The following is a 26,071-nucleotide window of genomic DNA, read 5'->3' on the forward strand; positions in this document are numbered from 1 at the left end:
CATTAATGTTCTCAGCAAAGTAATTGTCCCAAAAATGCAAAGGAAAAATAGCATGTTAACTATTTGTGATTACTTTTTAATTGATACTCACTACTATTGTAAATATAATCCCATTTATTGATCTAATTTAGATTTTTTTATTATTTAAAATTAATTATTAAAAGCTTTGTCTGAAAAAAAGTCTGAAGAAGGGACAGAATCGTGTCTGATTCGTGTCTGATCGTGATTAATTGCATCAGATTAATTATTATATATTTTTAATTGATTGACAGCAATAGTTTTGGCCAATGATTGTTTCCACTGAATGTCATTGTAATCTCTGAATAATGAGATGTTTTTCAGTCAAAATATAAGTAAGGCTACATCCATGCTGAAGCAAGCTAATACTCAAGCTAACTGAAATGATTTAGTTTACTAAAGCATAAGCACTTTCATATCACAATACCAGCTACTCCAACTTAATTGTATACAACGCGAAATTTGTACCTATTAAACTTGCTGGTTTTTGTGGGGCATTTTGACAATTTGCCCGTCTGATATCAAATCAGTACATAGCACTGTTAGCAAAATTTATATTTCAACTTCTTAATGAACATTCAATTCAGAGCATCCAGTGGTATTGAGATCTTTGCTGCCAAAACATATAACAAACAGCGGGTTTCAAATTGAATTTCTGTCATAGAAACTACTTTGACTCAGAGTCTCAATGATCAGGGTTAGAGAATGAGAACATGCTTGCCGATGAGAGGAACGGAGTCAGAAGTGGCTGGCATAATCTCAGCCACCAGCAGCATGAAGACAGTCAGCGAGAGCAGGACAGTGATTCCTGATTAACAGAGAGAGGAAAAGAAGAGCAAATAATATTTGTCCTTTTCAACATCTTTAAACAAATGTGTTTCACATGCAGGACAGTGGTCACGATAAATACATGTCTGTATGTTCAAGAGAGAGGGACAGTGGCTAATATATGTTATTGACAAATTGATTTGGGTTTTAATTCTAAGCTGTGGGTAAAAATCGATTGGTTGTTTACCCATGCTATTTAAATGAAAGGTCTGGAATAATGTCGCTTGAAACTCTTATTGCTGATGTTCAAATGAGTTGCAGGACATTGTGGAAAACAACATTTAATCTTAAGTTGATCTTTAATCTTTCACTCGCCAAGAAATTATTTTTTGCCATTTGTGGACAGTAAAGTTGTAAGTGTGTGTGTGTGCGCTCTACCTAGTGAGATCTTCTCTCCTGAGTCAGCAGGCAGTAGGAAGACCAGAAGGGCAAGTCCAGAGATTAACACACAGGGGATCAGCAGGTTGAGGCCGTAGTACAATGTCCGACGGCGCATGGTTACGGTGAATGTTACGTCAGGATACGGCTCCTTACAACACTCATAATACAGCTCATTACGCTTCCCAGGGACACCTACACACACACACAGTGTAAAACAGCTTTTATAGTGTCTTTATAATGGCTCATTACACTGAGCTAAATGAAAAAATCAATTGAATGCAGTATTTACCAATATGTCAACTCACGGTCAGCAGACCCAAAGCTTAAAGAGACTGATGTTAGACTGAACTGACCATCATGGCATTAGATAACACCGTTTTCTACTTGAAGTTGCATCAAATAATACAGTGTTAATGCTATAAAAAAATGGTAGTGGCTGTAATTTATTAATTTAATGCAGCAGTTATATCCTGCTGGTCCACCTTAAATGGTGCATCAGTTCTATTCTTGAGTCTCGAGTCCAGCTTAGTGCAGCAGGTACATACTAGTGCCTTTGGTCCACATTATATCTGACAGCAGTTATATTTTGGTGCCTTCAGACCACTTTAAATGGGGCAGCAGTTCTATTCTTGCATCTCCAGTCCAGCTTAAATAGTGCAGCAGTTACATGCTAGTGCTTTCCGTCCACATTGCATCTGACAGCAATTATATTCTGGTGCCTCCAGTCCACCTAAAAAGGTGCAGCAGTTACAATCTAGTGCTTCCAAATCACTTTAAATAGTGCATCAGTTACATCTTAGTGCCGCCAGTCCACCTTAAATGAGGCAACAATTATATTCTGGTGCCTACAGCTCACCTTAAATGGTGCAGCAGTTACCTTCCAGTGCCTCTGGTCCACTTTAAAAGGGTCAGCAATTATATTTTGGTGCCTTCAGTCTGCCTTACAGTGAAGCAGTTACATGTTTGTGCCTGCAGTTCCCCTTAAATGGTGCAGCAGTTACATACTTGTGGCTTCGGTCCACATTAAAAATGGAAGCAACTATATTCTAGTGCCTCTGATTCAGCGTAAACAGTGCATCATTTACATTCCAGTAAATCCCATTCAACATAAATGGGGCAGCGGTTATATTCTGGTGCCTACAGTCCACATTAAATGTTTTTCTTGATTTCTAAGAACTACTGTACAAAAGCAAAAGAGCATACCCACATTGTCCTTAATGTAGGAGTTAAACATATGCTGAAGATTACAGTGAATTCTGGACTGAAAACCGTTCCAAAGGACTTATCCCAATATGCTGAACTCTGCAAATCTGCCCAAAATATCACCAATAAACCAATGACTGACTGACCATATATTCTTCATGATCTCTGGACACTCTGTATGTCCTGTCACACACTATTACATCCACTTCACTGTGTCCTCTAAGCATCTGAGCATTAATCTTTCTGCTAAAACCTTACCCAAACAGAGCCACAGTGATTACGCTTCTAATGCTAATGTTTATACAGCCCTTTAATATTTGCTTTCCATTTTTCTCATTCTTTGCCACATAATCTATTTACTGCCTTGATAGCAACTGAGCGACAAAAATCAATACCAAGGTCAAAACCTAAAATAAAAGTGAGAGCACAATGCAACAGAATGAAGTTTTCCAAAGGGAGCACTCATCAACATGCAGGTCTTCAGGAGCCAAACTGAAGGCCTTATATATTAGATTGCATATTATCCTTATTACGAACTGGAAGTGGAATATCCAACTCTTGCATTTAACTTCCAATAGGTTAAAGTAGATGTTCTTAACCCAACATGGTCCTAAGGGGGTCCCAGAGAAGTGCTCAAAAAGACACAGATTTGCCCATTCAACATTTTGATTATCCTGACTAGATCATAAATAACTCATTGTAACATAATCCTTTTACAATAAAAAAATGTAATCTGTGTCATGCATCATGTCATGTATACATTCTTAAAACATATACTCTCCACAGTCCCCTGTGGCAGGCTCTGCTCCCTACATTTAACTGTGACAAACATAAGCACTGCCATTGCATGACCATTACACAATATGTAAATAAATGCATATGTTAAAACTGTCTTTGGGAGAGAGTATGATTACAGTCTTCAGGAGTTGTAAAATTATTTCTTTTATGTGTATTTACCTTGAATATCAGATGAAGATACTGGCGGAGATGGAGGAGATTGGTTTGGGGAGTGGGGGAAGTTCTTTTCATGCTCTATCACTTAACTTAACTTACTTTGATACAGACTTAATGCTCCAATACTACAAAAACAGTAATACGACAGATATGCCTGCATGTAAGATAACCACGTGAACTGAACGCTCGCTGGGCTACCTAGTGGCGGGTAGCGTAAGCTCGCTGTACATCTTTTGAGCAATTGTTCCGGCTCTAATTCTCAGTTTTCAGTGCCAGCTTTTGAAAAATAAAAGACAAAATATATTTTACATATAATACTGTGTTTGTTTTCTAATGGGTCATTATGTTTTCTAGACATAAACACTTCACTACACTAACACTACACTACACTACACTAACACTACACTACACTATGTTCCCTAAAGGTACATTACATTCTCTTCTCCTAAAGGAGAGAGGAATATTTGTAATCTTTCATTATAGACCTGTGTAAAATAAAAAAAAATAAAAAAAAAACATGATCCTGAAGTTTAAACTGAGTGTATGAAATCTACACAATTTTAAAATGTACAATTGTTATAGAATAAAGTACTGTTATGTTCCCTAATAAAAGCTATGAATATGTACTCTTGAGGGTACCACCACAGTAACAGTGTATGAGGTAGAAAAGGCTGATTACCTCTGCTTCCCAATTCCTCACCCCCAAGAAACTGCATCCCATATTCTGGCATTAGAAATCTGGTCACCACTTACTCACCACTAGAATATTTATTTTAACATTTGTAGTGCATCAACCCATTACACTCCCTTCTAACTGCAACAGCTTACTATATGTAAAAATTGAGAGACACAGAAAGAATACTAAAGATGTTGCAAGAGCCTCATCTCCATATCAAGCCATGTTGCCGATCTCTAATTGGATCCTTATGTAACATTCATCAGTTTCTGTACCATTCTTCTGAAATCAAAAATTAAAAATGGGAAATTGATCCCTGTACAACAGTTTGTTCAGAGAAACACTGTCTACTGACAGAATGGAGTGTCTTCAAATGTGAATGGAATTTCAATTTCAAGGGTTGGGACATGTGTCGGCTCTGAGACACAACTCTTAGACTCATATCCAAAGAAGATATGAAGATGAAGGTTGTGTTACCATGACAATAAAACACAGCAGTGCTGCCAGTTTTTAAACACTGTGTCCACACACTGTCCACTCTGTTACACACACCTATCTCATTGGTCTCATTGGTAAAATCAGAGACAGTAGCATTTGTTGATGCAGTTTGTGTGGGTTGTCCTCTAGTCCTTCATCAGTGGATGCTGTTGTATGGATATTTTTGGTTGGTGGACTATTCTCAGGTTTAGTAACTCTGATCCACTCGTACCAGCACAATACACACTAGCAGGCCACCATCACAACAGTGTCACCGCAGCACTGAGAAAGATCAAGCACCCAAATCATACCTGCCCTGTGGTGATCCTAAACATTGAAGAACAGGGTAAAAGAGGGCTAAAAATTTATGCAGAGCTATAGATGGGCTACAGTCATATATGCTTCATTCAGTGGACTGCTGACTATTTTCCCTCAACATTGCAGGTGTGATTTATGTCCATCTGAGTGCAACTGTGTGAGTCTCGTGAAGAAGGATACAGAGAACCTCATGCAGTAAGCATTTAAGTGCTTTGAAAGCTAAGCACAATGTATATCTGGCTTTACTTAAGATGACCCTGGTCAATACACTAAGGCCAGAAACCACACTCAGTAAATGACCGTTGTCCCAACAGGTCTATAAACCTATAAACCTGTAAAATTACTACATTATTAATATTAATATTATTACATACCATAATATTACTCTATTTTTGCCCACTTATTATCAATCTATAATGTGCTAACTAAAACATCATTACAGATGTTTATGGTACATAAACTCACACAAATATAAGGTGTTCAAACACACCTCTTGACACTTTTTACAATTCTGGAGGACAATAGTGTATCTAACGGAATTGGAGATTGACCATCACACAAACACAGTGTGAGTGACACTTGAATGCTCAGGAGAAAAGCAGCAAAATCTAACAACCTTCAGATACATAGCAAGTTCCAACGGATGAATGAGAAAGTGACAGGGTGAGAACTCAATAGCTTCACCAAAATCATAATATTGGATGTATGAATTGTATTAGTATCATTGACATTGATATTACTGCATGATATAGAATTAGGTTGAAAATGAAAAGAAATGTCCTTTAATCGTCATTGTATAGCAGTTCAAAGAAACCTGACCTCCATTTTTATACAAACCATAGCAGTGAACACACACACACACACACATACACTCACTAACGATTAGGAGACTGAAAGCACACAGACGTTCTACCCTGGCTGTTACATAGTGGTAGAAACTTGAATCTAAGAGTTGCCATCGCCATTGGGGGTTAAAAAGTTGGTCACTGCATGTGTATCTTACCCACTAGATCCCATTCTCCATTAGGAATGTATGTGGAAATGTCCACTTCCTGCATCTGCAGGTCCAGCAGCCAACCGTTGTATGTCCAGGAGCCGAACTTCAGGTCACATTTCTGCACGTCGAAGGGGAACCAGCGCACATCAATATAACACGTGCTCTTCAGAATACCTGCAAGAATAGATGCATATTAGCTACACCTTTTATTTATACACATTGATCATTTTTATTAGAAATAAATGGCGTCACATAAATGTCAAAAGAATATGCAAAAACACTAGGTGGAAAATATAAACCTACAAGTTTTAACATTTTGTGTGTGTAAATACTCCTCTCGCGAGCACAGGGAGAAGAATTGCGTACACACTGATCAAAATCTCACTCATATAATGTTTTTTAACGTTTAGATTTTTACGTTTCCCTCTCGCACCAATTGGTTTAAAAAGCCACTGTTTTCCTCAGAACAGCACCAGAATCACAGTAAACAGAGTCACTATTTACAGCGAGTTGAGATCACAGTAATATCTGCTATACATGCAACTGATGTTCACTGCAAGAAGCCGTTAGAAAACGGAGACTGACTCGACTCTGTGGTTTGACCCAAATGACCAAGGTGCACATCCTTCATGTTAGGCCATGTACAGTCTATAATAGGGTGACCAGATCTCAGATGGTGAAAAAGAGGACACGTCTCGGGGTGGGATGTGGGGGTGAGCTCTCGCCCCTTGCTGCCGTTGTATGCTTAGCTGAACCTATGTGTGCTTTTAGGTCCCTTACATCTTTATTTGCTACACAAAACATGGGAATTTCTTTTTTAATTCATCCGAGAACTTACATTTACGTTTCGGCATAGCTGCTCGAGATGAGGGTCGGTACCTGAGCTTTGCCTGACGTAAACAAGGACTAATGACGTGCAGACTGAACAATTAAATGTTTACAGAGAAGGTTATCAACCAATAACAGTAGCTCTACAGTCAGACTGTGCAATCCGAAGATTTTAGGCTACTTCACCACTCCCTCTTCTCACTCAAGAGAACCAATCAGAGTAAGAGAGGGCGGGACTAGTTTGTGAATGAAACGCTTCTCCAAATTCTATGTAAACTCTAGAAAAACAAAATCCCGGACGTTTGTGAAATTCCGCCCGGTCATTTTTTTAAGTCTAAAAAACAGGACATGTCCGGGTAAAAGAGGACGTCTGGTCACCCTACTTTAAGGGCAAATCACTTTTAGTCTTTGATGTACAGTAAAGTTACATTTTATGTTGTTGTGTATATCAAACAATTTATTTGAACAGTTAAAGTAATGGAACTACAGTATATTTAGGTAATGTGTTATTAGTTAGTTATCTTGCAAGTTTTAGACAACTTATGAGGAAAAACAAGTGATGGCACTATGAAGAGAATGTGTGCCAGTTAATATGAGGTGATCACGGTGAGAGAGGCTTCTCTGAAACAAGTGGTTGTTGTGTTTCACTCATTCAGTCAGTGTACAGAATTTGTGATTGCGTTAAGAGAAAAAAATAAAAAAATAAAAAAATAAAAAAATAAAAAATCAATGACCAGGCTGACATGAAGTTACTGAGACAGGTAAAGTAATGATGAGGCTATTGTAGCAACCAGGCTTCCAGATCATCCACAGTTTAAATCTGCAGCTGCAGGTGCAGAACTAATGTTCATGGCAACGATCAAGGTACATGACAGTGGTGTAGTTGTTGTAGCTGTAGGTGCTGAAGTATATTTCGTCTTCTTTGCTTTTCTATTCTGACTCTTACTAACAAGATGTCCATCGTCAATTTGCTTTTCCCTCCTTGAAGCTCTAATACACCTGGACTCATAACCTCAGCCTGATGTTCCTGCTGGTAATATTTTTCAGATCATGGCATGAGGGATGCTTGCTTTCTAGGAGCATGGCCTCTCTTTCCAGCAATGCCACAGCATCATTGAGCTCCATGAGGGAAACACTTGTTCTTGCCTGGAACAGCTGCTCAGCTCTACAGACGAGATCAAAGGCCTCTGATGGCTGTTAGAGAGCAGCCCCCTTGAACTCCTTCAGTTGTAGTAAAAATGCTGTGTTCTCCATCAGACCTCTGATTATCTTAAGTAATTGCATCCTTGCATTTCTCACCAACTGTAGAGTTACTGATTACCTTCTTAACTATGTAGCCTGCAAGATGGTATAAAACACATGTGTTACGTGTTGCTAATAAGGGTTCCTCCTCCAGGCATACTGCTTCACACTTGCCTAAATTCGATATCAGTAAGCACATCTCTCTAGTGCCTCCATTTAGAGAATCTGAAGTTGACTCCTATTTTACTGCATTTGAGCGAGTAGCAGCTACCTTGCACTGGCCTAAAGATATGTGGTCTTTACTTCTCCAATGCAAATTACATGGTAAAGCGCAGGAAGTGTGTTCATCCCTAAGTGTAGAAGAGAGCCTTGATTATGAAAAGGTTAAGGCTGCTGTTCTAAGAGCCTATGAGTTGGTGCCTGAGGAGTACCATCAAAGATTTAGGTCACACCGAAAATCTGCAGATTTCAGAGTGTGCCGTTGCATTACGTTCATTTACATTCCGAGTTGGTCAGTGGAAGTGTTAGAATAGCTGTGAGAAATAGATTACCTGTTGAAGGGGTGGATATGATACTAGGTAATGACCTTGCTGGTGGAAATCTGTTCCCCATCCCAGAGGTTGTGTCTGAACCTTCCTTAAATAAGTTGGATGAATTACAAGAAGAATTTCCTTCTGTTTTTCCTGTGTGTGTCACAACTCAATCCCAATGCTCTAACAAGGATGTACTTGATCTTAGCAACTTATTTACAAGTAGTCAGGAAATGAATGGAGATTCCTCTGTTCCTTTACCGGCAAACCACTCTGTTTGTAAAAGGGACTTGGCATTAGCTGATTGTTGTGTGTTGTCTCTTCCTGTTAATCGTGCTGGTTTGGGAGCACTGTGTCGGCGGTGTGCAGATCTGTTCACGGATGTGCCGTGGCAAACAAATGTTAATATTGGTAAGTGTTCCAATTAAGCAGAATTACTACCGGGTGAATCCAGCCAAACGAGTTATTATGCTCTGTCACGCTCTCTATACCCCTAATGAATTTTTTTGGTGGGTGGGGGGGGGGGGTGTTACGTGTTGTATGCCTGTGTCTCTTCTTTTCCTTTTCTTGTTGTCTTGCTATCCCTCCCTGTCTTTAGGTGGAGCTGTGGAGATTTCTGGTATTGCTGGCTACTGAGGTGTTTCCTGTGTCTGCCTATAAAAGAAGCAGGAAGCTGAAGATTGACACACCCATTTTTCCAATTGTGAATTGCCATGTGTTGTGAACTTGGTGATTGCTTTGTCGCTGTGTGAGGACAGTGTATTTCTGGAGACTGTGTGTTTCCTTGTGTGTGTTTCCTTGTGTGTGTTAATTTGGTGATTGCTCTGTCTCTTTGAGGGAACAGTGTATATCTGGAGACTGTGTGTTAGTTGTGAACTTATGGAGACTGTGTGTTTCCTTGTGTGGGTTAATTGTGTTCTGTTTATTATGTTTGTTGTCACCTGTGCCAGAAGGTGGTAAGCGCCTTTTTGTTTATCTATTTTCTCCTGGTTTATTGTTAGATAGGGAGTCAGGGTTATTTATTGTCATTTATTTGTTTATTGGTTTGAATAGCAAAGTTAGTGTTGGGGTTGGAGTTAGTGTTGGGTTATGTTTGTTATTTTGGCCGTGGCTTACCCCTGGAGATATGGCTTTAAGTTTTGTTTGTGTTATAAGATTTGATTGTTTGATTTTGTTTAATATCCATATTTTCTTTGTAAATACACTTTTTTTTCATTTATTCTAAACTGTGTGAGTTTCTCTTTTTTTTCCTCTTTCTACTTTATTTCATTCACCAATAACCATCTCCTAGACCGAGACGTAACAACATGTCTGGAACTATGTGACTGCGACACTACCTGCTGTGCCAGCGCGCTGCCTATAAATTGTCTAATTCTTCTATTTCAGGATAACTTACTTGACACAATTTTCTGTTATAATTTTCTGTAGTTTCTTGTGATTATCATGTTGTTTCTGCTGATCATTGCTAACCATTTTTGTCTTCTGTGTCTTTCCTTCGGGAAGCCATACATCCGCATTCCTTTCTCTGACCGACTGGTGCATCCAAATGCCGCACAGCCAACCATGGTATGACAGTTGATCTATAAAATGTTACATGTAGTCATTGCTCTCAGGCCTGGCACTGTCATTTTTTTTTGTTTGCACACCATGCATTTATGTTCATACTTGACCGTTTTGTCTTGTCCTACTGTTTCCTCTTATGTTGAGGCAGTTACCTTGTACATTTTGCATTTTGCAAATAAGTTGATTTACTTATTTGAGTAGTTAATGGCATTTGTTCATATTTGCTATGATTATGCTTATGTCTTAAAATAATATCAAGGGTGTGTGGTTGAGCAGCAGTAACTTTGCAGAAGGGGCTTTACTAGACAAAGTAAAATCACGGCCGTAAAAAGTCATCCTGGATTGCTGAGCTGAACCAAACATGGCATGCCAATACACTACAGACACTACAGTTCCCACAATGCCCCAGCGTCTTTCCAAAAGCTTGAGCTGCAAACACTGTCTGTCAGTGCCAGTTTGTTTCAGGTATTTATTTATTTATTGCACATCATATAGGAATAAATATTTAAATGAAAATCAGCCAGACAACAGACAAGCTAATGATATTATATAGGTACATATTGTGTTTATAGCCACTTATAACTATAAGTATAAAAATAAAGATGCTACAAAGGGTTCTTTAAATAATGTCAAAGAATAGCCACTTTTGGTTCCATAATCACATTCATTGCCTAAAACTGCTTATCCAATTAAGGTTAGTGGTGGGGCTGGAGCCTACCCGGAATCACTGGGTGTAAGGCAGTGACACACTCACACGTACGGACACTTTTGAGACACGGGGAGAACACACCAAACTCCTCACAGACAGTCACCCGGAGCAGGACACGAACTCACAACCTCCAGGTCCCTGGAGCTGTGTGACTGCAACACTACCTGCTGCTCCACCATGCCGCCCTCATAAAAACATTTTTATGCTAATAACTTTTAAATTGGTAAATACCCTTAATAACGAGAAGTTTTTTAAACCTTTAAAAGTTTCTTTACACTCACACACCTTAAACAAACGTGGTTCTGTATGGAACAAAAACTGCATAAAAAAAAACAATTATTAAACTACAAGGATCATCAGTTACTTAGATACATTGTCTGTATTCTGTATTATAACACAGGCTCAAACAGAGAAGATTAATGCTGTGTATGTTTTTTTTCTTTAGGAAATTGCACATAAACAAAATTAATGCAATGAATATTTATGTTTTAGTGTTATTTTTTTCTTAATGTATCATCCATGGCAGAATAAAGCCCACTTTAGTGTTAAATCAATTAATCTATGTAACAGGCCTTTTACTGGATGCAGAGTTTTGCCCCTACAACTGATTGGCAAGCCAATGGGTACAGTTATGCCCGTCTAAATTCTGTGTATGCCCTAGTACATCAAGTAGTGTAGAAACATTCCTGCTTTGTAAACACAATCATGGATTGTTACTTTCTTGTTTCTGTTTACATTACCCATTTATTCCATTAGTCAGTGACTGCAGGACTTATTAATTTCTGGATACTAAAAAAGTACTGCATGATAGTATTGTTAGTAATTGAATATCACATATATGTTTATTTGCATTTAAACTTGTTGCATGTAAATTGTTTATTCATTTAGTAATAAAAGGGTTATAATTTCTAAAGTTTATTGTAATTCTAGATAGATATGGCCCAGTAAGCTCCTCCACTACTTTGAACTTCAGGAACTAACCAGAAGGCATTACACATTGGATTAACAGTATAGAATGTGAATCTAGTACTGATCTATAATCTAGTACCTGTCGGTCTTGATGTTCTGGAAAAGTTACTGAATGTGACAACAAAATTTTAGTCAGCTCATGAAAATAATGTAATCTCCTTGCCAGGGTTTTTTTACTGAACAAACCCATGTAAAACTATATACTAATATACTAACTGTCACGGATCACGGGGCGGACTGACAGAGGCGGACGCACTTACTAGAACTCGGAGAGATTTATTATAACAAAATATATAACAAAACACAAACAAGCTACAAAGGAAACAACAATGCTAGAAATGTAAACGAAACGACTTAACTGGGAATAACAAAGACTAGACTCGGAGTAGAAAAGAAACAAAACAACATGACTTAGAAAACAAAACGACTGGAATAGGAGAGGGAAAGAGACAACACGACAGGACTCGGAACATAGTAGAAACACGACATGACTGGGCAACAATACAATACAAATGAACGACAACAGGAAGTGATGGAAGAGGACTTAAATACACAACATAGACGAGACGCACCTGGACAGATAACGAGGAGGACAGGTTAACACATGACACAGACGAGAAGGTGGAACAAAGGCGGGACAAGGGCGGAGACAAGAACATAAACAAAACATAGCCATGTGCTAAAAGAGCACATGACCGGGGAAACCAGAGGTGACGAGACGAGGGCGTGACACTAACTAACAACATACAGTGTCAAATAAATAAAAAATAGAAAAGCCTCAGATAAATCCTTTAAAAAAAATGTTACAAGTTCAGATATATATATGTATACAATGTTATTAACACAAATAAGCAGTTTTGCAAGCTGAAATAACTATTATTACAGGAGTTGTATTTTTCCATTTTCTTGCTTTTTGACAGTTATTAATATTCATCAAATATTATTTTTGAGTGGTGAACAATTTTCAGCACAAGAGTGACACTGAAATGGTGACATGCACGCTGTTTATAACACACACACACACACACACACACACACACACAGGCCTCCTGGCCGTTTTAGGCCCATTGGTCATCTATTTCTGGCACGAGAGCTGTTTTGAAAAGTTTTTTTTTTATTATGATTTTTTTTTTCAATCGCGCTGTCCGCTCTTATTTTGAAATCGCGCACCGCGAGGCTGGTGATTGCCTCCATGGCAACAATAAACAGATAGCAGTAAAGTCTTCGGAAATGAGATAGTCAAAGTTCATTCTATATATATCAGCGTTCATTCTATATATATCAGCGTTCATTCTATATATATCAACTTTCATTCTATATATATCAACTTTCATTCTATATATATCAAAGTTAATTCTATATATATCAACTTTCATTCTATATATATCAGCATTCATTCTATATATATCAAAGTTCATTCTATATATATCAACTTTCATTCTATATATATCAACTTTCATTCTATATATATCAGCTTTCATTCTATATATATATCAACTTTCATTCTATATATATCAGCATTCATTCTATATATATCAAAGTTCATTCTATATATATCAAAGTTCATTCTATATATATCAGCGTTCATTCTATATATATCAGCGTTCATTCTATATATATCAACTTTCATTCTATATATATCAAAGTTAATTCTATATATATCAACTTTCATTCTATATATATCAGCATTCATTCTATATATATCAAAGTTCATTCTATATATATCAAAGTTCATTCTATATATATCAACTTTCATTCTATATATATCAGCTTTCATTCTATATATATATCAACTTTCATTCTATATATATCAGCATTCATTCTATATATATCAAAGTTCATTCTATATATATCAAAGTTCATTCTATATATATCAGCGTTCATTCTATATATATCAACTTTCATTCTATATATATCAACTTTCATTCTATATATATCAGCATTCATTCTATATATATCAAAGTTCATTCTATATATATCAGCGTTCATTCTATATATATCAGCGTTCATTCTATATATATCAACTTTCATTCTATATATATCAGCGTTCATTCTATATATATCAAAGTTCATTCTATATATATCAGCTTTCATTCTATATATATCAACTTTCATTCTATATATATCAACTTTCATTCTATATATATCAGCATTCATTCTATATATATCAAAGTTCATTCTATATATATCAAAGTTCATTCTATACATATCAGCTTTCATTCTATATATATCAACTTTCATTCTATATATATCAACATTCATTCTATATATATCAGCGTTCATTCTATATATATCAAAGTTCATTCTATATATATCAGCTTTCATTCTATATATATCAACTTTCATTCTATATATATCAGCGTTCATTCTATATATATCAAAGTTCATTCTATATATATCAAAGTTCATTCTATATATATCAGCTTTCATTCTATATATATCAACTTTCATTCTATATATATCAACTTTCATTCTATATATATCAGCATTCATTCTATATATATCAAAGTTCATTCTATATATATCAGCTTTCATTCTATATATATCAGCGTTCATTCTATATATATCAAAGTTCATTCTATATATATCAGCTTTCATTCTATATATATCAAAGTTCATTCTATATATATCAGCATTCATTCTATATATATCAAAGTTCATTATATATATATCAAAGTTCATTCTATATATATCAACTTTCATTCTATATATATCAGCGTTCATTCTATATATATCAAAGTTCATTCTATATATATCAAAGTTCATTCTATATATATCAACTTTCATTCTATATATATCAGCGTTCATTCTATATATATCAACTTTCATTCTATATATATCAACTTTCATTCTATATATATCAAAGTTAATTCTATATATATCAACTTTCATTCTATATATATCAGCATTCATTCTATATATATCAAAGTTAATTCTATATATATCAACTTTCATTCTATATATATCAAAGTTCATTCTATATATATCAGCGTTCATTCTATATATATCAAAGTTCATTAAATATTTCCTGTTTGGCTTGCCATAATATATATATATATATATATATATATATATTACTGTTCAAAAATATACTCCTACGCAATGATATATAATAAAATAATAACCATTAGTCAAAGTTACCTCAAACATAGCACAACAGCCACAAAACAAAATGTATTTAATACATGGTGGCAGCTTTAGAACATGTACCTATTTAATACAAGCAGAAAAATCGGATCAAACTGTTTTTAGTGTAATGCCCATTGTGATCACTGACAAAATCTACTCCCTCCAATACAAAAATACAATATGTTCTTACTTTTATGAAACTTTCATGTGTTATCTTTCTTGGGGAAATGCACTGTAGAGGTGTGGTTTTTGGTGATGTAGCATGTAAAATAGACATGGAACTGGTGGCACTGAGCATGTATTAACGGTGCCAGTGGGGCCAAGTACAGCCTTAGTCTCCAGGAAGGCCAGTGTGGATTTATGGTTATTGATGATAAAGGGTAAGGTAGGACTGTAAAGCTGGCTTGAAGTGGGGTGGATCTGGGACACCAGACTTCACCGTTGAGCCTCCTGGAGGTGTTGTGGGCTTAATTCAGCGAAACACCAATGAGGGGCGGTGCCTACTATATGACCCCTGTGAAGAGCTAGTAATACAGTGGGTGGTTTGGGTAATCATGGGCTTGGCTCAATGAGTAACTGTAGTTGTTAAGGGTAGCTGGATGCTGATCGGATCATAAACAGCCACAGCAACTTTAGTGTTGAGGTATAGGATTCAAGAGGAATTTTGGTGGCTGCAGGTAGGAAGAAAGTGTGGTGGGCCCTATGCGATGCTCTAATGGATTGGCATAGGATATTTTACATCTTATCTTGTGCATGATTATAATTAATTCAGAACCGAAAAAGACCCTTTTCAGTACTAATGCACATTCATTTGGGGATTTGAAACACCTGCCAACCCACAAATTGTGAAACAAGACCTCCCAGTTAGTTTATTGGTCTTTGTTATTGTTTTGTGATCTGCCTAAATCAGAAAATATGGGATAAAACGAGCCATCCTGATTTTCTGAGTGCAGAGAATTTAGAACTGTCCCACCTTCTTTTTCAGTGTCTCTCCAATCACAGAGCTGGACCTATGTTAATGTGAGAGTGCAAAGACAAGCTTAAATGGAACAAAACAACAAAACGAGTTCAGAGAAACAAGAGTACTCATTAAAATTTGGAGAAAACAGAGAAGAATGAGAACCAAGTTAAAAATAGTTTAAAAGCCAGGGCCTCCACTCCATGCTCCTTACGCCTATGCTCTTGTGCTGAACTGAGCTATAGCTCATTCTCATTTAAAGCAAAGGCGCTGAAACTGGTCACTCAGGGCTGTTTAGACAGGGGGAGAACATTGCTTTGGTGATTGATCCCTGTGGTATTCTCATCAGTCCATAAAACCTCATTCTGAATGTCAGAGGTCCTGTTTGAGCATTCTAGTGCAAACAATCTTTTGTATCTATTTCCTTTTCTCATTAATGTATTCTTGACAGCCTCACATTTTTTCAGACCCACAGTGTTGAACTGTGTGAATTTTAGTGTTGAGTATATAATCTTGAATGAGAACATGACTAAGAACAGCTGGTTATGTATGGCTTTATGTGTGTATATATAGGATCTTACCTGGTGGAATATACTGGCATGTTCCTGAAGCGTTTACCAGAACATTAGTATGGAATGTGGCATCAAACCTTTCATCAGCACTGTAGAAGAGCAGAAGAAAAAAAAATATATATATATATATACAGGAAATAAGACTTTAAAACACCACTTAATAATAACAATAGTTTACTAATAATAAAGATCTTTTATCCCATATTTGAGTGTGTACACATTTTAAGAAGAAGCCATCTATTAAATTATGAGGGTTTAACATAATAAACTAAAATCATTACATTTCTAGAAAATAAATGATTGGTTAATGCTGGAGTAGAATTACTTAATTATGAAGTTCATATGTTATAAAGTAAGATATTAATAACTAATAATTTAATTTTTAATTAAATAGGAAACATTCTAAATATTACTGAAAACTTCACAATTCAATTTTGTAGAGGTGTATAAGTATGTTGTTATAACTATAGTAATCATATAAACTATAGTAATTATAAAATATTAAAAATATTACCTATATTTCAAAGATTTCAAAAATGTCTTACAATATAATTATTACAAATGTTAACAATATTACTGTAATCCATACTTTATAAACCATCATTATTATAAAATCTTACTGAACTAACTTATAATTGGTCTTTTAATCTCATATTAAAATTGTTATTGTCATTTCTCTAAAAATATGAATGGCTTATAAATGTGTTGTATTTTGTCATTATTATAAAAGGTAACAAATATTACTATATTCAATTCATAGCTTATAGCTATCAAAATAATGAGTGTTATCATGTTATATTTTTTATTAATGTATGTAATACTTTCAGATGTCCTCTCAGAGATATTCATAATTGTTCTAAAATAATCTTATCATTTGAAATTTAATGAATGACATTTAATATTTTGCAACATTTGAATTATGACATCAATCTCAGAGCAATCACTCTTTATGAAAATATTCAGGAATCGGCCACCTCCTTATCTCTGCATTATTCAAAAGAGTGTAAATTATTAATCCTACACTCTACATCACCATCAAATAGGAGCTAAAATAAAGAAATAATGCAGGTGAGGTCATGGCCAGTAATATTAGCCTCAGGCTGCATTCTAAAAGCATACTGTGACATTTAATATCCATCATTTGTATATGTTTTAATCAAGCTTATATATGACTTTTAATTTGAAATATCAATGTGTGTGTGTGTGTGTGTGTGTTCGGTGTGTGTGTCATATGTGTGTAGTGCATATGTGTGTAAAGACCGTTCTCAAACACCATTCTCAGAGAGTTCATAGGAGCATATTTTGGTCATATTTGAGGAAAGATTTATGTTTGCTAAACATTTCACATAACGCCCAAACTTAGAATTATACAAAAAAAACAAAAAACAAAAAAAAAAAACCCTACAAAATATCTAAATGAGTTCCCAGGGGCTCACCCACTAGCATTGGGCTACCCAAGTAATTTTGAAAGTACTACCAAAATTTGCACCACTCTATTAACTGCAATAAATAAATAAATAAACATCTTAAAACAAAGAAAATACCACCTTAACATGCAATATTGTTACAGACAACTACTTTTGACGCGATTGTTCCCAAAAATTGCACGGTGGTGCAGCAGGTAGTGTTACAGTCACACAGCTCCAGAGTCCTGGAGGTTGTGGGTTCGAGTCCCACTCTGGGTGGCTGTCTTTGGTGTGTTCTCCCCGTGTCTGTGTTGGTGTCCTGCCACAATACACATGGTGAATTGGTGAATCAAAAGTGTCTGAAGGTGTGAGTGTGTTGCCCTGTGAAGGACTGGTGCCCCCTGCAGGGTGTGTTCCTGCCTTGTGTTCAATGATTCCAAGTAGGATATGTATGTTTTATATATACATAAAACATCCCTGGTGGAATATTAACATATTCAGTGCTATCCTGACTTTCTCTATGAATGTTTATAGAAACAGACAGTTGTTTCCCAGGTGCACATTTAACTCAGTCATCATATTTACATGGCACACTGTACACTGACCCTACATTCTTGCCCTCAGGATCTCAAAAATAATTCCAGAGTAAGGATGGATGATATTTTCACAGCAGTAGATATTTGTTTTTCTGAATTTTGATATAATTCACCAGAGGTTAGACCTGAAAAATTATTCATTCATTCATTCATTATCTGTAACCGCTTCTCCTGTTCAGGGTCACGGTGGGACCAGAGCCTACCTGGAATCACTGGGCACAAGGCGGGAATACACCCTGGAGGGGCCGCCTGTCCTTCACAGGGCGGCACACACACACTCACTCATACCTTTACTTACTCGAACCTACAACCTCCAGGTCCCTGGAGCTATGTGACTGCGACACTACCTGCTGCACCACCGCCCTTGAAAAATTAATACATTGCATATCAAAATCATATTATGAAAGAGTTCAATGTTTAAATCATAAAGAATGCCATTTTAATTCAAGAAGATTGTCTTATGTTCTAATTGGGGTAATTTAATTTCTAAATAGACCAGTCAGAGCCAACCAAACACTGTGCTGTGTACATGACCACAACCAAAACTAAATGAATCCTTATACAGCATTCTGTAATAAAGGTTCATTTCCTTGAACTTCTTGGATGTATATACCTGGACCTTAATTTTGAGAATTTGTTTCCTTCAAATATTTTAGTTCCTATGTCATGTACGGCCATGTACACCTGTGAAGGCATTATAGATACTAAACGACTAATAAACTGGCTTTTCTGCCATCCAGATAGATAGCCAAAATATGATAGCCAAGACACTGAACAGTTCTGCAATTGACACAAAAAATGCTTTAAAAAAACGGTTCTGTCAGTGTGTTCTGTTAGTGTGTTCTGTAAAATATTGAAGGCATTCAATTTGGATTGCATATATACTTTAAAAAAACACGGTGAACATCAATTTATTGCACTTTTAGAAAAGAATACATAAATCACTGCTTTAAACATGATTTCTTATTTAACATTGTTTCCTTATAATGGGGTAAGCAGTGTCTCATAATCATTTAAAGAAACATGTTGAACAGGGCTGTTTTGACAGGGAGACTGGTGCTTAGGTCGTTGATTCTTGTGTAATTTTGATCGAAGCATGTAAAACAAATTTCATTAACCCACCTTATATAATCAGCTTTGTAAGTATTGAATGTCTGAATGCTTCTGTGAGCTCCGTATACCGTTAGAAAGCGCAGATCCTACCGTTTCTAAAAATAGCGCTCTCATCGCGGTGCTGTGAAGCCTCTGGGAGTAATCCAGTGTGAAAAACCACCTAAAAATCAAGGCGCTCCTTCAAAATTTTGGTCTTATGTCCTTGTCATGAAAGACTAATGATAGGCGCTAAAATCATAAAAAAAAACTGAAAAAGGGACAAGAAAGACGCTGTTTACTTTCAGTTTCGTTTTGACTCACATAACGTCAACCCACGCTGTCTCTGGGAAGAAAAATATGAGTCATCAGCAAAAACATATTTCTATTATTGATTTATAGTTTTTCAAGGTTTTTTTTTAGGTTTCACATCAAATAACACTGCATTAGATCAACAAATATAAACTAAAAAGCTTAAATAATTATTTATTGTGTGTTTTCTAAATAAACAAGTATTATTTCATCATTTTTTAAAAAGATTATAATAATAATAATAACTGTAAACATTATCAGCATCTGAGAAAACTCCCAAAGTACCAAAATGTTTTTTATTTGTTGGGATATTGTCCATATTTGCCCTGAACTAAATTCCTGAAAGTCTGGGCCTGCTGTGACTGTCAGAACTTTATCAGTCATACATCCCAGAGCTTAGAATATCAAGAAAAATATGTCCGTCTGATGCTAAAAATTTATTTTGTCACAGTAATATGACATGTAATAAATTAGCATCAAAAATGCTTATGTTTTCAACTAAAATACACCTCACACTAACAATCTGTGTCAAGATATCCACTGTGGGAATATTATTTCAAGGCTGTACATTGAGAAATATGAAAAAAAAAGCAGGCGCTAGGTAAAATTTTTGGTCAAAACATGACAAATTTATAGAAAAATTGATTTATCGGTCAGCATGAAAACCTCAAGTGATTACATATTTGAGTAGCTAAGGTTCTTTAGAAAATAAAACAACATAGCCATATTCAATATGTCACATAATTACCGTTTAAATGCAACTGAAAGAGGCACTGACAAATAAACGGAATAGCAAAATAGCTATATAAATAGAGTCCATAGGGTTAAGATTCCAGGTAGCTGTTAACTTGTGGGAAAGTTAATAAATAATTAATAATTAAGTGGCAGATTAAAATTAAAATGACCAGTAAACTGTATTAGTAAAGTAGCACTCAACAGAGTCAAAAGTATATTTCACCTTTAAAGGCTGCAAATTGCATAACGACGAAAAGACACCATGGCCATCTTCTGAAAGAGAATGGTCAGCTAAAGCTGATGTCCTGACCACTGTCTCATCACATTACAGTCTTTCTGGCTTTAAAGTCTGTTTGAGTCCAGCTCAAAGTCAGAGAGCAGAGAGGTCAAGCTCCCATCAGCACATTGTGCATCCAGTCTGGAGAAATCAGGCTCTGCTGAAGTGGTCCCACAACACATCCCTGCTGCACATCACTCACAAAAACAACTCTACACATTCTACAGCATAAAGGAGAAACCTAAGTCACTATGCTCATTACCAAGGGTGAAACCCCTACCATTTAGCCCTACCCCTACATTTTGCCTAGGGGTTGGGAGGTGTCAATTTTTGTTGGGAAAGAGGGGTAAGGACAAGGTGAAGGGCAATAAACCGCTTGAAACCAAGATTTGTCAGAGGCACACGTCAAAAGAAGGGCTATAAATTCCTTGTGAATCACTGGCAATATGGTGGTGCAAGCAAATAAACCAAACCAAATAAAGCCACAAATATCTTTTTTTTCCTCTCCTTTAAAATTATAATAAACATTATAAACATTATGTCCCTTTACTTCAATTTGATAAAGTCCATAATTTCTTCTTTGATATTGTTGCAGACTGCTAAAGAGCTGCTTTTTTTTTTTTTTTTTTTTTGTAGGGGGAAGATTTCAACCACTATACCCTGTAACTCAGTTCCGAGGGGCAAGATAGCACACAAAAACCAGAAGGAGGAGCAAAATTAAGAAATAGGTTTATCCCTGTGAATACACAAGAGGGGTATTTATCTTCACCAGCCTTGGTGATGAGTCTGAGAGATGTTTGTGACCCAGAACTAATCACCCAACATTAGCACCTGACCTCACTAATGTTTCAATGGCTGAAAACCAATAGTTCCTCACAGACATGTTCCAGCATTTATGTAAAGAAGGACAAATTCTCTTGTGATACCTATGTTTTCAGAAAAAAAGAGGAGGTCATTTCTAGCCCAAGAGGTCTTCATGATATATTCAAAATGGGCATAAGACTCAACCTTGTCTTCTTTTAGTTCAAAGGGCTTTTTGTTATTAATTGTTATAGTCTATAATAACTCATAGCTTGTGGCACAATATCACCTTTGTACTATGCTGGCTTATTGAAATTGTTTTACTTGCAGCAACTTTTTGTTAAAACAAATAAAACTAATTACTTGGAGCAGTTTTTAACACAAGGTGTTCTAAATTATAGTACTTAAAAAAACACTATATTTTTATTTCTCATACATCTTCTTAAATATTTATATCTTTACTCATACATCATACTCATGTTTCTGCAATTAATACAGTCTAAAAAACACTGAATGTACAGACTGCATTCAAATTGTGTTTTGAAGGGCCTAAGCAGTGAAATGTATTTTTTGGGTCGATGAGATTTGTCGTTTTTAATAAACTTACATTTCACAATACTTCTAACATATACTTTCACCAAGACATTTTATGTACATGTTCAATGATTTCCCCATTCTGAAATAAATATGTAAATTTGAAATCGTTCCACAATACAGTTGTTGAGATATGAGCATTTGTTCTGCAGAGGGTACAATGCTCTACAGCATTTGTTTGTATTGAGGAAAATTGGCTGGATCAGGGATTTCGCCCAGTTATCACTCCCTCAGATTTTAAGCTAGAAACACCAAACTTTGTAGGATTGCCATCCCTATACCTGAATACATTGCTTGTGTTATTCTAAATGGTTCAGTGGATGGATTTCTTACAGTATTCATTCACATATGATATACATGCAAACACACACACAAATATCTTTTCAGGCACTATATATTTTTTACAATACCTGCCTGTTTTCAAAGAGTTTCATGAAATCTGCTATCCCAAATGAAAGCAAGTCAACATTCCTGTTAATGTGTTTCAAGGCTATTTGTACACACAATTCAAAATAAAAAGGCACCAGTTGTGCTGAATATTGTCTTTCATCCAAGTTTTGCCCAAAGGCTCAAGCCACAAATGGGCCACAGTGAGCATCACAAAATCTAACAGCTGCCTACACTCAAGGGAGGAACTTAGCAGCTCAGTGCATATTTTACATATATAAAAATATATAAAAGCTTATTCCAACCCTGCTATTTTATTACATCCAATGCTTTCCAAATGAATCATGAAGTCTTCAGTTTCTCCTTATCCATTAGGTGCCATAAGCTTAGTTTTGTTGTATTTTTCACAGAAGGCTGCAGATGCGCAAAATTGACATTTGATTTTCATATAAGTGTAAAAAGACCTGGGAAACTGCAACCTTGATACAGAATAAAATTAGAGAATTTTCCAAAACTCAAACGCACAAAAACCCAGCTGTAAAATCATTGTGTTGTTCACAGAGGTCTTCTTATATATGGTGCTACAGCTATTGCTGTAAATTTCCCTCAGGGATAAATACATCTGTGCAACCATTTAAGAAACCAATACAGAAAAGTCTCAAGATGCTGTTCTTTGTGGTAGCTTATATAGATTTTTAATAGACTTTTATGACCCAGACCATATGACCACTCAGACACAAAATAAAAACATTAATTGATGTCATTTGACCATTCAGTATTGACATCATTCCTTCCCATAAAATGTGCAAGTTCACTTGTCTTCATAGTATCTGCTATGATTGTAGTCATCTAAAAAGCCCAATAACAAAAGTGAAATCTACAGAACTGAACGAATCCACAGTGCAAACCACTCCAGCCGCACATTTCCTGACTTTCATCTCTATGAACAGGCATGCTTCACAACTTTTGTCTTCAGATCATTTACTCTTTACACAGTATGTGTTATATTAGGTTTTCTGTAGCTTTATTATAGACAACCCAAGTCTCATTTTTCAACTGTGTTTGGGGTAAAAGCTGTTACAGAGGAACTGATGCTATACAAAGAAAAATATGTCAGATGATGAGTGCAGTAATAGACTATAACTCAAAATAAAACCCATTAGGACATAGACTGCCATAAGTTGAGTAATATGGTTTGTGTGCTTTTACAACAGAAAGTGCCACATCAGTTTCATTAGACATACATACCAGTGTTTATTTTGGAAGGACTTTTGACTAAAATGTGTTAGACTAACTAAATAAAAAATATTTTAGTCTAGTTTAAGTCCATTAAATAAAAAAATAGTCTAACTTTAGTTATGTATATTTAAAGGTTTTAATATTCAAAGGTCTATTTCACAATTGCAATCAAAAACGCTTTTTATAAAATTCAGACATTTCCTCACCATTTGCTAGCTTACCAGTCTGTGTGCTCGAAACTATGTGTTTACAAAGCCCCAGTGTCTGTAAATGACTTACAAACTCAAACTGTATCAGTCTGATATGCTAAACATTCTCTTCTCTCTCTGCTCATGGCAGAGGCATCTGGAGTTTTTTAAGACAACAGAGTGAACATTGAAAAGCACGAACCAAAATGAGGATATTGCTCTGTTCCTGTTCCATAGGTGGGTAATATTGACTTATTTTTGGTGTTTCGGATCACTTAAGGAGGAAATGTCTCCAAACTCAGGAGATGGCTAACTGCATTACTGAAAGTGCTACAGAACTAAACTACTACCAATGAGTTCCTGTGGTATATAAAACAGTGAAAATGTACAGATAAGTTAAACTTCAGCCAAGTACAAACAACGGCAATTTTTTCCCCTCAAACACACCATTCCACCATAAACATACACACTGCTTAGAACTGTTTCCCCACAATTGTAGACATTCCTTTTAAAAGATGTTTTTTTTATAAGATTTTTATTTCATTAAAAATTGCTTATAGTTATACATATAGTATAACTATATGTATATATAGTTACATTTAAAAACTCATCTATAATCAAAATTATGGAAGTAATATGACATTTATTTTGCATTTATTTAACATTAATGTTTTAAGTTCAAAGTGCGCTGCATAGATTTTCCACTCTATGAATCATTGGCCAACAGATGATATGAGTGACTCCTAGACCTTTGAATAAATGATTCTTTGGGAGTTGACTCATCTTCATTAACTGAAGCAAGATTGTGTTCCCACTGCTCTCTGTTCAGGGAAATCATTTTACAGATGGCACAGAGAATTCACTGCACAATTTACCACTATGTTGCGCGATTATGCAGAAGAAAGGGAGAGTTTTCAGTATAAAGATTGTCATATTATTTCAGCCAAACACAAACATGCCATGTTGCAGATACCTGTCCTCCTTTGACTTTGGACAGATTGAGTCAGCAGCTTTCAAAACTTTCGCTGGAGTTTAATCACAACATCTCCCAAAAGCATGTGGTGTTAGCAAATGTGTGTGGCCAAAAACAGTGTGGTAATTGATCTGTGGGACGTGGGCGGCCATTAGTGGTGTTTTACAGCACTGGCGTTGTGATGCTGGATAAATACAGATGGAAGTCAAGGCACTTTAAAAGCCCCTTTACATCATTTTCTCCAACAGAAATACCCACACCACTAATGCGGTCTGAGCAAGGCTGTGGCAACCGTGGCAACATCAGGGATTTGCATAATATGGATTTATGAGGTGTGGCCAATCAGAGGGAAATTACTGCTTTCAATCAGTCTCCAAAACAAAGGTAAGTACTCTGTAACCTCCAGTCCTTGCTCACCCACATCACTCTCTCTCTATATATATGACATATCAAATCACCTTTTCAATTGTCCATGACGAATGCAGCATAATTAAAAGCGAATTAAAAGGCAAGCAGCCCAGTGACGGATGATGTTTGTGAAGTTATTTAAATAGTCTTTAGTACATGAAGCATCTATCTGCGAAACCCAGTCTGAATGCTGATCTACAGCATTTGTCAACAATGTCTAAATTAAAGTGTTTTTTAAACACAACATTAAAGACTCAACTTATACTTAGGAAAGGATGAATAAATAAAGGATAAATAAATACGTAAGCAATGCTGATGACTAAGTATCTGAAAGGACATGGTAGAAGAACACTGCTTGGGGTTTGGTCACCTCCTCGCCAGGTCTCAATGGCTCTTTCTCTTTAAACCCACATTTATTCACCATTTCCAAAGTAACCATTATGTTGTTTTGTAATGATGAAGTCGCGCAAAGTACTGAGCATGAAAGGGTAAATTCTTTCAAGGTCAAGCAATAAAATTAAATTTATTAATATTCTTTAACTGCTTCATCCTGTTCAGGGTCATGGTGGGTCTGTGGTTGGGCTCACAATGGGAACACTCCATGTACAGGGAATTAATCCCTCACAGGGCTTCACGGACTCACACTGTCAATCACACACTCACACCTATGGACACATTTGCACAGCCAATTCAATCGTTATCATGTGTTTTTGA

General features: G+C 36.0%; 1 protein-coding gene across 2 annotated transcripts in view; it reads right to left on the reverse strand.

The window, feature by feature from the left end:
* chrna8 (cholinergic receptor, nicotinic, alpha 8) overlaps positions 1-26,071 on the reverse strand; it is a 103,923-nt gene that overhangs the window by 6,511 nt on the left and 71,341 nt on the right. The window contains exons 5-8 of one of the 2 annotated variants that reach the window (XM_066659946.1): positions 16,362-16,441; positions 5,859-6,026; positions 1,225-1,419; positions 740-826 (exon numbers count right to left, since the gene is read on the reverse strand). In XM_066659946.1, coding sequence (XP_066516043.1) covers positions 740-826; positions 1,225-1,419; positions 5,859-6,026; positions 16,362-16,441 — 530 coding nt within the window. Of the gene's footprint in view, positions 1-739; positions 827-1,224; positions 1,420-5,858; positions 6,027-6,690; positions 6,763-16,361; positions 16,442-26,071 lie in introns of those variants that run through there. The other variant, XM_066659947.1, reaches the window with a different exon arrangement.

Source organism: Hoplias malabaricus, chromosome 2 (assembly GCF_029633855.1).
Source record: "Hoplias malabaricus isolate fHopMal1 chromosome 2, fHopMal1.hap1, whole genome shotgun sequence".
Lineage (NCBI taxonomy): Eukaryota > Metazoa > Chordata > Actinopteri > Characiformes > Erythrinidae > Hoplias > Hoplias malabaricus.